Source organism: Primulina eburnea, chromosome 7, assembly GCF_022965805.1.
Source record: "Primulina eburnea isolate SZY01 chromosome 7, ASM2296580v1, whole genome shotgun sequence".
NCBI classification, from domain to species: domain Eukaryota; kingdom Viridiplantae; phylum Streptophyta; class Magnoliopsida; order Lamiales; family Gesneriaceae; genus Primulina; species Primulina eburnea.
Genome location: NC_133107.1, coordinates 1,989,130 through 2,006,861, shown reverse-complemented (window position 1 = coordinate 2,006,861; position 17,732 = coordinate 1,989,130). Strand labels below are relative to the sequence as shown.

Below are 17,732 nucleotides of genomic sequence, written 5' to 3'. Positions count from 1 at the left end.
ATTTGCAAATAGCAATCATATTATGTCATATGGACTCTGAACTTCTTTAATAAAATAAAAGTATTACTTTCTCAATATACAATACAAATAGCATTAGCTTTTGTCTGTACCATATAAATGTTAGTATGCCATGTATGATTCAAATTTCAGTTCTTGTAGAACACAATGTCACGGCTACAACTGGACTTTATAGCTTCTTCCAAACTGTGTACACGGTCAAAATCCACCTTGAAATTTACCATTGTAATGTTATCTTTTCCAGTATCGTAATCCTGCGTGATGTCCTCAACTTGAAATAACTGAAGCTGCAAGGGAAGGGAGCGGAATGTTCATAAGGTCGTCGATAAATCTAAAATGCAGGGAATCATAAATGCAGGCACAGGCACATGACAACTTAATGGAAAGTTGGCTTTAGAAAAATTAAAAGATTTTGAATCAAGCTCTTATTCAAAAAAGGTAATCAATAGTCAAATTCAAAGCAAGGGATGATGGGCACTGTTGCGGATTCTCCCACAGAAACAAGAAAATTGCTGTTTTCTTGGAAGAACACAGATGAGATGGCATATATCACACTCATGCATCGTCAAGTCAAATTAAGAAGATTTTAAAAAGTTATACAGAGAGAGGTAAGCGCATAGAAGTTCAAAAGTATCAGAAAACTGGACAAATGAAAAAAACTGAAAATCTACTCAGTAAAAGATGACATTTTCTTCTTGTCCATGCCTCAGCTATTCAAGCGAAGTTAGTGCTTATTTCCTTTTGAACTATTGCAAAACTACAAAATCTCCTTGTGGTAAGGTTGGGTTTCATATCCACATATCTGAACATTATTTTCAAAAGTATGCTTCGAGATATTGTATTGTATAATGGATATATGTCAGGTGTTGTTTTCCTAAAATAGATATTATTAATGTAAATGTTATCACATTGAAGAATTTAATGAATAAGTAATATCACATCATAAACACAGTTATTTTAATAGTGGGTCTCTTTAAAACTTTTGCACCTTGGAGAGTTAAGTTAGAATCTAATATAACATTCTTGGTATGATGAAAAAGCTAAATTACAAATTAAAATTATGTTGCATAATGTGAAATTTGAAAATAAGATTAAAATATGTTTTGGAGGAAAAAGAGTAGAAATGAGATGCTAATGTTTGATTTGATTTACAGGGATGGAAAATAAAACTAAACAATGCAAAACAAGTTATAAAAAGTAGTCAATGGATCTGGTCTTACTTGATGGTACAGAACTCCCAAAAGATCAAACGAAACTTCCAATCCCATTGGAACCTACAGAAAGATAAGAAAAAAGAAAAAGAAGTTTGATTTTATATACACATGCAACCCTCTTAAGAATCCTAGAAAAACTGAACCACAAGCATGGATATGTGCAAATTATACTAACATCAATAACTTTTCAGAAAATTTAAGGTGCAAAAGTAAAAGAAGATTAGTTATCCAGGCATAGTTAAATACTTTGCATTTTACCTGCACAAGTTGGGGCATTTCTCAAGCATTCTGAAGCAACCCCTCCATAAGCTCTAACTAGTCCTCCAGTTCCTAGTTTGATTCCTCCAAAATACCTAAATGTACAGAGAGAAAATTATCTGAATCAAGAATCAGCAGATACTCCATCAGAAACAATAATCAATTTTTTTTAAAAAAATTCAATATGACAGACTTCCTCCTATATCCCAGAGGATTTTATGGAACCAATAACTGACAAAGTAGAAGTGCCAATTGTTTATATATATTTAGAAAAAACAAGAAGAAGTTTAAATAGGGTCTAAATGCCAGGCAAAACATGCAAAAGCAGTTCCAGGACATCTTTTAAAAAATGGAACTCAAATAGAAAAGAAAATGACTCAGTAAAACATAATTTCATACCTGATGACAACAACCATAATTCTATCTATTCCTGAAGAGGCAATTGCGGACTGTATTGGCTTTCCAGCAGTACCAGATGGTTCACCATCATCATTACTCCGAAATTGATCTCCAATCTAGAATTAAGACCATAAGAATGTCAATCGAGAAAAGAAAGATAACAATAAACGTCAGTCGTCAGCTAATATCCCCAACAGACGTATTATCTACCCTTCACGTAATGATTCAGTAGACTTTATGCTTTCCACAAACAAGTTAAAAAATTTTAAGTACAAAAAAATAAAAATGATGATAAGTATAAGTTATCTAGCAAAATGGAATTGTAGACCCAAAATCAAAACAAAAAGTTGAGAGAGAACAACTAGGCATGAAAATATGATTGATCAAAGAAGAATTCTCGTGTTGCAATTAAATCTCTGCATTTTGATGAGAATATATATCTTCCATTAAATTCACTAAAAGATGTGAGTGAAACCAGTCATAAAGTTTATTCGATGCAAAGTAGGACGATCAAATTAAAGGAGTGAGCTAATTGTGCCAAGAGTGAACCACCACATTCCGCACTACTCATTATTCATGACCAAATTCTGTCTCAAGTTTTGATCTTTCCTCCTTTATTGTGAATCTAAGTTAGACTATTTGAATAATTCACATTGGGGTTGCACTGAAGGCCTTTCTTTAACAAGCAAAAGCTACACAACTACACTAATTACACAAAAGGTGTTGGAAATTATTATCCATGTATATATATACAAAGAAATTAAATACCTGGTAAGCCCAACAATTATGAGTAGCACGTGGATCGCGAACCTACACAGAAATATCCCATCAAAGAGAAACGGGGGAAGAATGATTAAGCAAGTTTCAGGAGACGTATCAAATACCACATATCAAATTTAAGCGTCCTACACTCCTACTCATAAAGAGGGGAAGGCTCCAAAACCCAGAGACAAGGGAAGTTACCTCGGACAGAAAAGAGAAAGAGGATCGTTCATCGGAAACTGGCCCGGCAATGGCAATGAATTTGCTTTTCTTGATTTCTTTCTCGAATGTGACTCTCTCTTTAAGGGTCGTGAATGCACCTCCAGCAGGGTTATTGGTAGGTTTAGAGGAGGAATAAGTAGTAGCAGCACGACTAGTGGTGGTCATTTGTCTGTTAATCGAAGATATGTGCACTGAAAATATGATTGCGGAGGATGAAGTGAGGTGGTGGAGATGAAAGTCGTGGCGGAAATTGTTGGGATTTAAACGAGGTAACAACAGGGAGGAATAGAATTGCGCCACCTGCATAGGAGTGGCGACGCTTGGAATCGCTGACGCCGGTGCAGGGAGGTGGAAAAGACAAGCGTTTCTATTCAGAGGATGATGCACGGATGGCTTTCTTTTTTCTTTTTCCCCTCAAATTCGAGAGTCACTCGTGGTGCTCTTAGGTTTTATATCAAAAATATTATTGAAGGTAAAAATATTAATTTTTTTATTCTCGAATTTTACAATGATGCGTTAGGTGTGTACAATTTTTTATCTTTATCGATAGACTAAAGTGAAATTTGACAAATTATAAAGAGATTAAATTGATAATTGAATGGTTGGAATAAAAAAAATTAAAATAAAAGTGTGTTGAAATTTAAAAAACAAAACAAAAAACAAAAGTATAATTTTAGTATCATATAAGGGTAAAACTGAAAAAAAAGTCGTGTCCTCTCTAGTTAATTATTATCATGTCCTCGCATTTAATAATATAGTAGAGTATAGATATATATATTAAATGATATATGACATATAATTTGAATTTGGATAAGACTTGTATAAGATTCATATAGATTTGTATGTCTATAAATTTACAATAATATATATTTTTAATAACAACTTAAATAAAATAAGAGTGACTTTGATATTGAATAAGAAGATGGATTATCACAACAAGTTTCTTTAGTAAATGCCACAAGTTTAATACTATATTAGTAAACACACGTGATAAACGTGTTATGTAATTTGTATTTTTTGGAAAAACAGGTCTCAAGAGAGGATGAGTTTTTTTCCCTTTACAAATAGTTTTTTCAAAAAATAATAATTCATTACTCAGTTGAAGTAAGAGGGTTAAATATATAAATTTAGTCACGTGTATTGAAGTGATAATGGGACAGGGGAATGTTGTTGATCAACTATATTTTGTTTGTGATGGTGTTCAGGTAAATTTCTTGAAATCCTCCCAATTTTTCCCTGTACCCAATTTCCTCTGTAGAAGTTGGCATTGGAGCAGATGGGTTAGAAGATTCAGTCTCTAGCAACACATGTTTTCTCCATTTTGTTGTCATTTATGTCGTGGGAAGAAATATCTTTGGAAGCTTGAACTTAGCCAAAATGTCCGACAAGATATTAAAGAATCAGATGTTCGCGTGAAGCAACTGGAGTCCGATATTACATTCCATATTGGAAAACATGAGGCTGAGCTAGCTTTGAGAGTCAATGGTGCAGCTTATTTCGGTGATCTGAATCAACTACAAAGTCTGATACGAGCTGGAGCTGATCCCAACAAGAGAGATTATGATGGAAGATCATTCTTGGTAAGGAAATTATTTGTTGTGATTTATTTATTCTCTAGAGTAAATTACTCGATTTAGTTCGCCCATGTATAATGCTTAGTCAACAGCAAATTCTTTTGTCACGAGGCAGATTAAACTCTCATATACTCCAATAGTTAATGAACCTAAAGATCTTCATTTACGCTAATAAATCTTGATTGTTTGGTAATTAAATTATAATCAAATTCACAGAGCATCATACAAATACTCCCGTCTTGTATAAAGGCAGGACTTTTGTGGTATCCCGCGGACACTACTTTGAAAATAGGGGGATTTAATACTAAACAGTTTTAAAACCCATTTTTTATTTTTATTTTTTCTATTTAGTGACACCAAATAATTTCGTCGCTTCAAATTTCAAAAAAGATTATTATAAAATTTCAAAATTAATCTCTTGTTAACTAACTAGCACGATCTTAGGCACATTGTTGAAAATTATAAATTTCCAAAATTATTGACTCCATTGAAATATCATAACTAACTAGCACGATCTTAGGCACATTTATTTATACGCTACTTTATATATTTGACACTAGTAGCACACAATCAAGATTTGAGAACCGATCAACATCACCATGTACATTCATGGCAGCAACTAATATCACATAATCAAGATTTAAGAAAACTTTGCAAGCATTGATCTGCATCTAGTAGTTGAAAGAAAGTCCAGACTCCATGATCGATTAGTTAGAGCACCAAAAAGAATGAAGGCACAAAGAGTCGGCAAGAATTAAATTACATCAAAGAACTGCACAAGAAAGAACAGAGATAAAGCCAGCCAACCTTGTTTTTATCATTTTCACCTGCCATCAGCCGATGTGAACGACTCGGCAAATCCATACGGCCTCGTAGGTATGCTTGTCTGCGTGTTATCCAAGCTCGGAAGATGGGACGAAGAAGAGGAGTCCATATGGCTTCTACCCTCAAATGCCTGCCATTTCTTGAGTGCTTGTGGAAGTGACATATCAAGGTCGATCCCATGTATATCATCAGAGTTTTGATCCGACGGTTTCCAGAGTTCAACCAGAGGAGAAAGAACATTTACAGCATGGCCCATGTCAGGTCTCTGGTACGGCTCTCTTGCGCAGCAGTGGCCGGCTAGCTCAGCGACAGTGCTGATGCTTGCTAGAGTTTCCTCTGTGAGGTCGATTGTGGGGTCAACGGCTTTATGAAATATATCCTTGTTGAGTTGCATTCTGCGGAACCATGTTACGAGGTGTATGCTCTCTTCAGGTTGGCTTTCGTCTAGTGCCTTCCTTCCCGAGATAAGTTCCATCAAGATCACACCAAAACTATATACATCCACTTTGGTTGTCACCCTACCCGTCACTGTTACACGTGAAAATATCAAGAGGTCATTTGGCTTGTGCTTGAATATTTGAAAAAATGTCTACAAATTAAGTTCTTGAAAAAGACAGGAAGGGTGGATGGATTTCATTATCTAGTAGGGCTAAAAAGTACCCTGTATTGTAAGAATAATGATATGCAACAGAAAAACAAGATATATACAGTAAGATTGGGTTGCTAGTCACAATGCCAGAGAGCAAGCACAGAGTGCTTGAGTTCGTGTTAGGTCCATTTCATTGGGATTAAGCATCTTGAAAACATTCAGGCAAAGGTAATACTAAAATCTAGAGATTTATGCAATGTATCACTGAGTAACATGCAAGGTCGATTAAAAATATCTCCCATCGTCCACATATCAGACATTCTGACGACATTTTTGCAAAGTGAGAAATTTCATGGATAAAACGGGGAATAAGTTTACCTGCATATTCTGGTGCCAGGTATCCGAAAGTTCCAGCTACTCTTGTTTCAATGGAAGCCTTCCCTTCCGGAGCAAGACGCACAAGCCCAAAGTCTGCAACTTTAGCTCTCATATCATCCCCGAGTAATATGTTAGAAGGCTTTAGATCCCTGTGTATGAAGCTTTGATGGGCTAATCCATGGAGGTATTCGACACCTCTAGCAACATCTAAGGCAATAATCAATCTCCTCGTCCAATCCAATGGTTGCAACCCTTCACAAACCCAGTTGAAGAGATGCCCACTTAGTGTGCCTTGTGGCATGTATTCATAAACAAGAAGCTTTTCATTTCCATCAAGACAGTATCCAAGAAGGGCAACAAGATGCCGGTGTCGAACCTTAGACAAAACAGAAATTTCGGACTTAAACTCGGCAGACCCTTTTCCAGTGATCGCTCCATGCTCCATTCTTTTCACTGCAATCTTTGTCCCGTCGTGTAGTTCTCCTTTGTAGACTGTTCCGAATCCTCCTTGACCCAAAATATTATCAGAACTGAAATTGTTCGTCACATTTTTCAGTACTTGAATGGAAATTACCATGTTTCCTGCTTCAACAATTTGAACCTCACTCGTTTCACTGGCAGAAACTGTATGAATTTCACTAACACCGTCACCAACACTTGATCCAGCAACTGTGATCTTCACACTCTCGTTATCCAAACCTGAATGGCAAGGATGTATTACCGTAGCATTTGGACTTTGCACTCTGCTGAATCGCTTCTGTTTGTTCTTGTACAGACAGAAAGTGGCTAACCTAACCAAACAAATGACAAAGACTCCCCCAATCACTGAAAACACAACTACTCCAATCCAATTTCGAGATCTCTCACGACCCTTTTCCAAATTACCCCCACGGTCAGATCCAGAATTTGATGAGCCAGCTGAACCAGGGGAACTTGAGCCATTTAAATTCAAATCTCTCTCATCCTTCCCGATATCTGGGTTTCCATCAGTTTTAACAATCACGTTACTTCTGAAACCTGGTATTTTGCCTGAAAGCTCATTATTAGACACGTCAAATTCCATAAGCCCAGTTAGAGTGGCAAGCTGATCCGGGATACCGCCAGTAAGATTATTTTTAGCAAGAACCAATCTCTGCAGCGATTTAAGCGCGGCATAATCTGGAGAAATGGTGCCTGTAAGCCCCATATTCTCAAAATTTATGACGGTGATGTTCCCTTTTTTACAAGTGATACCCAACCAATCAGCGCATGGATTATTTCCTTTCCAATTCTCAGAAAACTTTCCAGGGTAACCCATCGATTTCACTATAGAGAGCAACAAATCAACTCTAGGATCACAATCACCGGGCTTTGGTAAGCAAAAACTATTAGTATCATTCGACATATCAACAGAAACAGACTCGTTAAAGTTTGGAGTTGGCCCTTGCAGAAAGTTATTTGTCAAATTAACAACCTTTAATGACTCGAGATTCAACAAAGATATTGGAACTGGCCCCGTGAACAAATTGTCCCTCAAGCTCAACGTTTCCAGATTCTTCAAACCCGAAAAATCAGGCAGGGGACCGGAAATATATTAGAATGCAACCAAAGCTCCTTCAAGAATGTCATGTTCTGTATAACATCGATTTGTCCACTGAGTTTCTGCCCATTTACCCACAAAGACTCGATCTGGGACCCACTAAAACCCACCGGCAGTTCACCCTCCAAATTATTGAGAGCCAAATGTAAGTTTGTCAAGCCCGGAAACACATCCGGGCCAAGAAAATCTGGAATCCTTCCAGTAATATTAGCAGAATTAGCCGAGAAATTCTGAAGAGTTGAGGCATTTCTAAGAGTCTGTGGGATTTCCCAAGCAAGAAAAGGATTGCCATCAATCTCAACAGACTGCAAAGAAGACATGCCAGAGAAAAATTCCGTAGGCATGAAACTGAACTGGTTGTTACTAAGCATCAAGACTTGCAGTAAACTCAAACCTTTTAAGCTTGGTAAAGGACCAGAAATGTTATTCCATTGGACCTCCAGGCGTTCGAGATGAGTTAGAGAAGAAAGCTCCGGAGGTAGTGTACCTTGGAGATTCTGGTGCCCAATTTGAATCCGGGTGACCCGGTTCTCATAGCACACGACGTGTTTCCACTTGCAGTAATTCGGATCGGACCACCCGAGTGTATCGGGCGGGTTGAGGCTTTTCTTGAGCGCCAACATTGCTGATGCTTCATCTGGAATGGTTTGAGACTCGGTACATAGAAATGCTGAAAACGAAAGCAACCCAAGAAATAGAACTGACGAAAAGCCTTGAATCTTTAGCCAAGAAAGGCGCTTCATTCTGAAAGATCCGAGCTTTTGTTTTCCGTTCGAGAGAACTAAAGGACACAGGATCGAGAGAGCCTTTTCTGGGCTTCTTTTGGACACAGACGCTCGACTCTGTCACTACAAAGCAGAATCTGCGGAGGCTTCAAAAGTTGGCAGATTTTAGACGAGCATTGGATTCTTCTAGTGGAAGGAAGGGTAAGGGAGGGGAATACAAGCGAATTAAAACTCGTGATAGAAGGAAATAAACATCGAGAATGGAGCTGGAGCACATGGAGCGATGGACCCACAACACCAGAAAAGTTTCAGAAAGACGATGCGCTTGGAACAAAGAAATGACAGTGGTAAAAGGCTGGATAATGAGTGGAGTGGCACAATGGGCCACATGCCAACTTGGGTCAGCTTACTCGCCATGTTCAGAAATGTGCGGGAAACAGTAGAAAACAATTTGTGTAAGAACATAGTATGAAAACGAATTTTTATTTGTTATTTTGCCCAAAAGCTTGTGCATACATAGCCATCGAATCCATGTGCATAGATAATAATTAATAAACTTAAGCTGAAACTGTCATCATTGACTCAAGGGTCAAGAGAACATATGTCCCCATGACATGGTGTTATATTTTGGAAATCGATATAGGTAAGTTGTAAAGCCACGATATATATATACATGGCAAAAACTTTTGTGAGACGGTCTCACGGGTCATATTCGTGAGACGGATCTCTTATTTAGGTCACCCATGAAAAAGTATTACTTTTTATGCTAAGAGTATTACTTTTTATTGTGAATATGGGTATGGTTGATCCGTCTCACGGATTATGATCCGTGAGACGGTCTCACATGAGACTCACTCTATATACATATCATTATTTCTCAAAAAATAAAATTATTTTTCAAAAGAAAAAATTCATCATTCAAATAAAAGAAATACTTGAAACAATGTGTACATAATTCTTATTCTATTTATAACTTCACGAGAACAATTCTAAAGTTTTGTGGACAAAATAGATCTATTTTTTGCATTTTTTAATAAATTCATAGTTCATACATTGAGTCAATTGTACTTTATTTTCTCTAATATTGTTTTGTTATATTTCGACGTGGCTAAGAGGTATTTTTTCTCCTTTTTTTTAGTCAAAGTGACTAATTAGCTATTCATAAGATATATTATGATAGCATATAGAACTTCTCGTCAAATAAATTCACTTAGCCAAATAGTAAAATTCAAATAGAATTATACAATATTTAATCAAATTAATTTTGACTATCATAAAATGTTCCTGAAATATAAACAATTGTATTATTAGACGACCTATTGGATAAGACAAATACTTTGATATATAATTTGAATGATATCTCATATGCATACCTTAATTACATTATTCATTGTCTATTCTCGAGTTTTTTAAAATTCAATAATTAATTTTGTATGTGAGTATGTCGTTTCCCAAGATGTATTAAAAAACAAAATATAAACTCGATAGAAGAAAATATATTTGTTCCAAAGCTTAAAAAAAATGACAAACGAGACGACTTTTCTGAATTACGTCAAATTAAATGATGACATAGTTCTAAGATATTGTCATTTGAAAAGATTTTCAAGTATTTTTCTCTATAGTGATTGAAAAATAATTGCTAAAAAATAATTTATCTTATAGCTATCAGTGGATAATATTGATACAGAGTATATAAAAATGATCTAACAAATATCACGATGTCTGAAGAAGTTGTGATACTATTCATTAGTTATGTTGTTGAAGAGTATATTGATTATACATACTTTTAATCATAACTAAAATCAACGACGACTAAAGCATATTTTCTTAAGAATCATAATTGATGGTTATGAAAACTGTATATATCACATATTTAAGAAACTGATACATTTGGAGAAGTTGGAGGACGTCGTTTGAAGAAAGAAGAATCCACTGAGTTTGGATCAACGTTATTTTTCTATTCGCAATCTATAATCACAGGTTCCATCGCAACATCGCTCTCTCTGTTGCACATTTCAGGGCCAACGTCAACAACTCCTTCTCCCTGCAGAAAAATGTTACAATTTTTCATGAGCCTTGGTGTACATCAAATACTACACAATCTAAAATACAAAAATTAATTTCCCTCCTAGTTAAGGTTACTAAGTCAACCCAAATTAACTCATCCGAAACACTTACCTTGGCAATATTTCTGAAATAAGTGCTAGTGTAATTTCCTGTTGGAAACAGAGCTTCAACGAGATCGGCCAAGACTAGATGAGGTTGAGAGATAGCTCCATCGTACCAATCTTCGTCGTTGTGCGCATAGAAAATTCGAAGCATCAACAACTATTACATATATATATTGAGACGTCTAAATACTTAAAATGTCGTCGAAGGTAATACCGAGCGCGACTGAATTTTGATAATATCTTTTGTCATATCTCCACAGGCTTTGCGAAGCCATGAAAGCGAAGCAAGATTGATCCTCCACATTCAAGTTTTGCAGAAAGGTGGAGGCAGTGTAGGACACTGCTTCAGACCTCTTGGTTTCATCTATCACCACATCTATAGTCTAATCAATGATTTAAAGAGAAAATTAAATCTTCATTTGAAAAAACTTCCAAAATAATATGCGTTATTTTTAATTTCCAGTTATATATGTAATTTGAGTAAAATAAATGAGAATCAAAGACATTGATGTAATTACTGACACATAGGATGGCATTGAATACATCTAAGTCGTCAGGTACAGACATGTTATATGTAACTTTATTGATCGAATCGTCCACATTCTCCCCTCCTGAATCCTCCACATACTGCATGCATCAAGATTAGTAATAAAAGAAGTAGGAAATATAAGTACAAAATGAACATATGCATAAAGTATACCATATATATCAATTTTATTATTCAATTTTAGTCTTTTTTTTATGCATGTGATGTGTGTCATCGTATGTTAGGAAAAAGTTGAAATTGAAATTTGACAACACATACATATCATCAAACTAACGAACGAGATGAGACTCGATTACGATATCAAAGTAATTGATGAATATATATATATATACCTTCAGCTTGTATTTATCTTTTGTAAAAGACCACACGCCCTGCACCAATCCAACAAGTATTAAATAAAACATAACACCCACCAATTCACAGAAAAATAGTTAAAACATATATATTGAACGAGCTCACGTTGTTGTAGTCCATCCAAGCGACTATGGGTTTGAACGAGGCTTTTTTGTTCATTGCTGCTTTGCTCAGGCACATGTAATTGCTTTTGATCTGTAAAATTAATTAAAGATTTTGATGATAAATATTCTTCAAGTCTTGCGGGAAATTAAATTCAAGTCTTATATATTACCGCATCATAGACTTGGTTCGCCCTGATTTCTAAATTCGCAAAAACTCCCAAGTACTTGATCCACTCAGCTTGCTGCACATTTTATTAAGTGAAAGCTTTCTGTGTTTCTTGATCAAATGGTGTATGTAAATAAAGGAAATACAGGCTGTATATGTATATACCTGCAAAGGGGTTTCCTCACCCATTGGAAGAAAAGTTGCAAAGTTACAGGATTGCGGTTGATCGGTGTTGCTGATGAAGTGAGCCACAAACTTGGTGAGCGATAGAGGCTGGGTTTTGTTGATAATTTGAAGTTGACCATTGTTGTATAGTTTCAGCACGCATTCAGAAGCCACAGATTCTGATGTGATTCCCTTCAAAATTCCAAGTAAGCCTAGCAGCTGGATATATCAGTGTCAAATATAAGCCAAGTTAACTAAATAATTTCCCAAAAAAATTATAAAATTACTTTAACAGCATAGCATAATCTCACCTCGAAAAAAGAAACTGCTCATATAGCAGGGAAAAAAAAGAAGAGAAAAACAATTAGTAATCAAGGAAGATATATATGCCGTTAAATTATCAAATCGCAATATACCTGGAAAATTCAGCGTATCAACTGAAAAGTTGGCTAATGGAATGACGAATGAGTTTATCCGTGACGTGCAAAATTTTGTTTTAGCAGCCATTCTCGAATTATTCTACAAAAGACCATAAATAACATCAAAATGTTCGGTTTTAGTGTCGAATATCGCCATCAAAACGTGAATCCGTGGTACCTGGATGAGGAGGTAACTCCTGCCATCAAGTCCGTTCTTGATAACTTTGAAAGTTTGGCCATAGTATATGCGCAGATACGCAGCATCTACCACTTGTGAAATGTTCCCAACTTGCACTCTGGGATTAGCTGCATTGGTGCTCACTATTTCATCACCTCCAACCACACAAGACCATGTCAATATGACCATCAAAACATGAATCAAAGATTTGAAATTAAGCTGCCAAGAAGTAGTAGCTGGTGATATGTCAGACATTGTCGATTTGTAGTTAGAAATCGAAAAAGAAACTAAATTCCCATCTTTAGACTCTCTCTGTTAGCTGATTGAAGTATTAAGTTTTTCACAATCGTTTATCATCTGTATATAAAAAGGCCGGCCATGTGAACCCTTTTGCGTGCAAGTTGCAGCTTTAGGAATGGGATATTGCGGATACTTGGGACATCGTTGACAGCTCACCCCGGAGCTCTGCTCCTAATGGGAATTCTCTTACTTTGAGATTATATTTGATAATTAATGAATTTCAAATAAATTCGATTTCGGAAAATTTGTCAAGGATTGATGCGAGATCCAATTGCTCGGAAATATCCAAGAAAATAAATTTGAACTTACATAGTTGGGTCACGTGTTGTGTGTGGTCCATATATGCAGGCACAAGAAGTAGCAAGATAGTTGAATTTGGTTCGTGAATAATTTGAATTCAAAAGTGATTGAAGATCCGTGAATCAAAGTTGTCATCTTCTTCCCATATATTTATATTTCGGCTTCCAGTTTTTGTTTTGCCAAAAACTTGTTTGAGACGGTCTCACGGGTAAATCTTCTCGATAGAGAAAAAGTCTGAGTTCGATCCTGAGCGATATCGAAAAAACCTCACACATACATACAATAAAAAAGAAACTGAATACTTGTAAATTTCTCATGTACACTAACAATAAATAAGAAGGTATACAAATATTTTTTCCCCGTTTGAAATATTAATGACAGCATTTGAACCGTTTCCCAAAAATTGTTGTTACTAGATATTCACTTCTTTAACTCCCTCCTCAAAGGATAAAACTTATTACAATGAAATAAATATAATCGATCGTTTCTGATAAATTAATTAATAAATAGGATTAAAAAAAAATAGAAGCAGGATGAGAATTGTTTCGCACCATTAATTAGAGCCCAAAATGAATCAAAATAATAGGCCCAAACAAAATATGGAAATATGATGTAGCGGTCCAAAGTTGGTTCAAATTCTTAAATTCGACGTCTTTGAACTTTTATATATTTAAATTAAATATTAAATTAGGCTTTTATAGATCTTTTTTTTTGTTTTTTTTAATGAAAATGTCATTTATCAATTGTTGTATTCACAATCGTGGGAAATGAAATTACATAAGATATTCGGAGGGTGAATCATAATAAAATGATTTGCATAAGATATGGCCGCTCGAACAAGAGAATGAGCCACTGTATTTGCTTGTCTTCTGACATGTTGAATTTTGAATGAAGGATGTGTGTAGAGAAATTTACAGCAGCTGGTGATAATTGAGTCAAACTTAGGTTAAAAAATAGATGTTAAATCTTTAAGAAATTAATGAGAATTAAGTAATGATACATAGGATATTAAATTTCATTTAATAGTAATAATCAATAGGATTAAAAATCGATCATATGAGTGCATGAAAAAGATAGGTTAGTAAAATATTCCGAATATAACGAGCTAAGTGAAATAATATATCCGAACTAAACTCAAGTTGTTCAATAAACTCAATCTTCATAACGAAGTTCGTTGTCAGGGATCTATTTTGGTTAATCACTTTAACATTCAATATCATTTGTTCATTCATTCGATGATTAATCAAGATCTTGTTCGATACTAACTTTAGAATAATCACTTAGTGTGATGGTATTACAATTAAGACATGATATTAAATCACTCAATAAGAGCATTTTGGAATATTTATAGTAAAGAGTGAATTAAGTAGAATAAAATCTCTAATAAGTTGTGATGAGAATGGTAGATTAGATCGTTAAAGGAGAATACCAATATAATTTAAGATTCAATATAATAGAACGAGTGAGCATAAGATATATATATATATATATATATATATATATATATATATATATATATATATATATATATGTTTTACTTAACTATTTACATTTTTATTAGTATTTAATGATAATTAATAAATTAAAAATAATCTAAAAATATTTCATATGTACCTTATTTAATTATGGAATATAACAATATTCTGCGGAGCATCTCTTGCCATTATTATAATAAAATAAAAAATCGAATTATAATTTGAATTAATATTAAAAAAACGTATAATAAATTATTATTTTTTATGTTTTCTTCGGTTATAATTTTATAACAAATCATCAGATATTTCTAAACAAAACATACTGAAATTAAAACATTGATTTATTTTGCAAAATGCCAATTGATATATTCATAAAAAGAAAAAAAAAGCTTAGTAAATATTACGATCACACGCTAAATAATAAAAAAAACATAATAAAGTATTAAAAATCAAGTCGCTCACCTATTTTTATTTTATAAAAAAAATATTAAATAACGAAAGAAAATATATTAGCTAACCAATAATTTTTTTGTCGTGACGCTCCTCAGACAAGTACTTCACTCCCTTCAAAAATAATTTTTTTAATAAAAGGAGAAATGCTTGTCAGTCATGGCTTTAATATTTTCGTATCCGAAAAAAGATCTTGTCCAATTTTCAACTGCAAACACATACAATAATACAATATATGTCCTTTTACTATTTGTTTATCCTTTTCTTAGTTGGCCTTTTGCCAAAGAGACGAGCTAGAAAGTTCACACCCATTCGACACCTTGCACTTTAACACACACATATATATATTATATATCCCCAGGCCACATCAAACTTCTCCAAAATCCCATTTTAAAAAATTAAAACAAACTTGTAGGCAGAAAGAGAAGGTCCGGTCCACATATTTGTGGTCAAGAAAATTTATATATAACGCATAAGTGAGAAAAAAATTATAAAGTGCGAAGACGAAATGGAAAATATAAGATGACAAGTATTCGAAAAATAGGTGATTCTAGTATTAAAATTGTACAAAAACGACTTTTCTAAAATACAAAACCACATTTCGAAATTCAATTAAATTAAACATTGCATACTTTAGATTTAATATAGCACAACCACATTTCGAAAGAGGGCTGTCAAACTGTACACGTGGTGGGTCGATGGAAGTGGGGCGGCAAGTGGTGGTGATGTGGCTGAAAAGTGCAAAAAAGTGAGCTGGGAATATATTAATGGCTGAAATGTAGGCCATCTCATCTTCATCCTCATCTACTACCACTTTCTTTCCAATCCACAACTCTACCCTTTTTAAGAGGCTACCATATTTTTCCCTAAATAAACACACACACACACATGGAATTATTATTTTTTGTATTGTATTTGAGATTATGGGAAATTTTTTATTTCACATATTTTAAGAAAAAGAATTTCAATAGATATTATTATTATCATCATCGTCGTCATCGTTTTGAAATGTGAATTTGATAATCAAGTGGCTATAAATGATTTAGGTATGGGGGTGGCGGAATGCGAGAGAGATACCCCTCGACAAGAGACTGTAACCAATAAATAAATATGGAGTGAGTTTCATGTGACTGTCTCACGGATCTTGATCTGTGAGCGGGTCAACTCTATCGACATTCACAATAATAAGTAATACGCTTGGCATAAAAAGTAATACTTTTTCATGGATGATCCAAATAATCTGTTTCACTAATACGACATGTGAGACCATCTCACACAAGTTTTTACTATAAATATAGGTGGACATGTATGATCACCATTTCGGGACTACCATGGATTCCCTACATCTGCCCACAAAAATATCCCCCACACACATATATTTTCTCTGACAAATTAAAAGTGGATAAAATCGCTATTCGTCGACTAAATTTGTAAATTAAAATACTTTTATACTAATAATTTCGACATAAAAAATAATGATAATCAAAATTATATATTTGTAATTATGGAATTAATTCATGAAATCATTTCTTATAATTGTTTTGCATAGAAAATTCAACATGTCGCGGCGATGTTACCGAGAATGCATCTATTTAAAAATAAAAATATTTAATGTTACAATTACCTAAATCAAAGGCTCTACTTTGTGGTCAACTGTCCATTCGATTTGTGTTCCCACTCATTATCGATGGCAAAAGTGGGCAAAAGTGCGTTCACGATCCGTGAAAAATAAAGCGTCCGGTAGGATCGCGACGCGTGTCAGGCACTTTGTGGTAAGTGAAAATACACTTCCCGACTTTGAGTTCTCGGGATATTTGGTAGCACACTTTCTGGATAAAACAAATATTTGACTAAAAAATATATTAAAGATTTCGTATAAATAAAATGTAGACTTTGTTTTGATATTTGGGTTGAGTTCGGTCGAGTTGGAGTGTGGTGTTTTCAATATCATATATTGAATTCGAGATCTCGTTTTTTTTTTTTATTTTAATACTGATATTAGAAAGTAAAGTTGAGTTAAAGCTTGACTCGATATTTAATTAGATCGAACTCGATTATTAACTCGATCGAATTCGAGTCATGTTTGAGCTTAAGGGTGAGCAAGATTTTGGTTTGGTTACGGTTTTCAAAAATTTTAAAATCGGTTAACTGAATTAACCGATATAATAAATACTATTATTAATAGATTTTTATTAATTTTCAATTTTTATATATATTTAAATTATTAATTTTAAAATCAACCATAATTCTAAACGTTTTGGCTTTCTCGTTCCCACTTCTCTATTCTCCACTCATGACTTCGTCCGCTACCTATCCATCTCTCGTCACAGGTCGAGACGATGCTCGTCCATGTTATGTTATTTTATAAAAAAAACATGTATGAATTGTATTCAAACAAAACTTATACATTTGTGATGTGTGTGCTTTTATATTTTGATGTATTTATGTAGACTGTAGTGTTCAAGAAAAATTATATATATAATTAAAGTTAGAGTGAGTCTCATGTGAGACTATCTCACGGATCTTAATCTGTGAGACGAGTCAAACCTACCCATATTCA

The 17,732-nt window shown here is 34.3% G+C and overlaps 3 protein-coding genes across 4 annotated transcripts; all 3 read right to left on the bottom strand.

The window, feature by feature from the left end:
* Positions 1-53: 53 nt before the first annotated feature.
* On the bottom strand, positions 54-3,311 carry LOC140836488 (uncharacterized). Of its 2 annotated transcripts, none has more exons than XM_073202034.1 (6): positions 2,853-3,311; positions 2,658-2,699; positions 1,890-2,005; positions 1,479-1,585; positions 1,239-1,292; positions 54-305 (listed from the first exon to the last, which is right to left on the bottom strand). In XM_073202034.1, exons 1-5 carry the CDS (start codon positions 3,177-3,179, stop codon positions 1,264-1,266), a joined length of 621 nt encoding a protein of 206 aa, XP_073058135.1. In that variant the 5' UTR covers positions 3,180-3,311; the 3' UTR covers positions 54-305; positions 1,239-1,263. The 2 variants fall into 2 exon arrangements, with proteins under 2 accessions (XP_073058135.1, XP_073058136.1); XM_073202035.1 differs by having other exon boundaries at positions 1,239-1,294; positions 1,482-1,585.
* Positions 3,312-5,125: 1,814 nt separating this feature from the next.
* On the bottom strand, positions 5,126-8,903 carry LOC140836486 (receptor protein kinase TMK1-like). Its single transcript, XM_073202032.1, is given in 3 exon segments — positions 5,126-5,800; positions 6,240-7,811; positions 7,814-8,903. Coding segments are annotated over 3 exon segments (2,850 nt in total). The 5' UTR covers positions 8,562-8,903; the 3' UTR covers positions 5,126-5,270.
* Positions 8,904-10,365: 1,462 nt separating this feature from the next.
* Positions 10,366-13,199, bottom strand: LOC140836484 (uncharacterized). The gene is made up of 11 exons (XM_073202031.1): positions 12,648-13,199; positions 12,467-12,569; positions 12,362-12,375; positions 12,051-12,269; positions 11,890-11,961; positions 11,721-11,810; positions 11,594-11,632; positions 11,237-11,341; positions 10,929-11,097; positions 10,722-10,831; positions 10,366-10,587 (listed from the first exon to the last, which is right to left on the bottom strand). The coding sequence occupies exons 1-11, from the start codon at positions 12,900-12,902 to the stop codon at positions 10,501-10,503; spliced, it is 1,263 nt and encodes a 420-aa protein (XP_073058132.1). The 5' UTR covers positions 12,903-13,199; the 3' UTR covers positions 10,366-10,500.
* Positions 13,200-17,732: the final 4,533 nt, after the last annotated feature.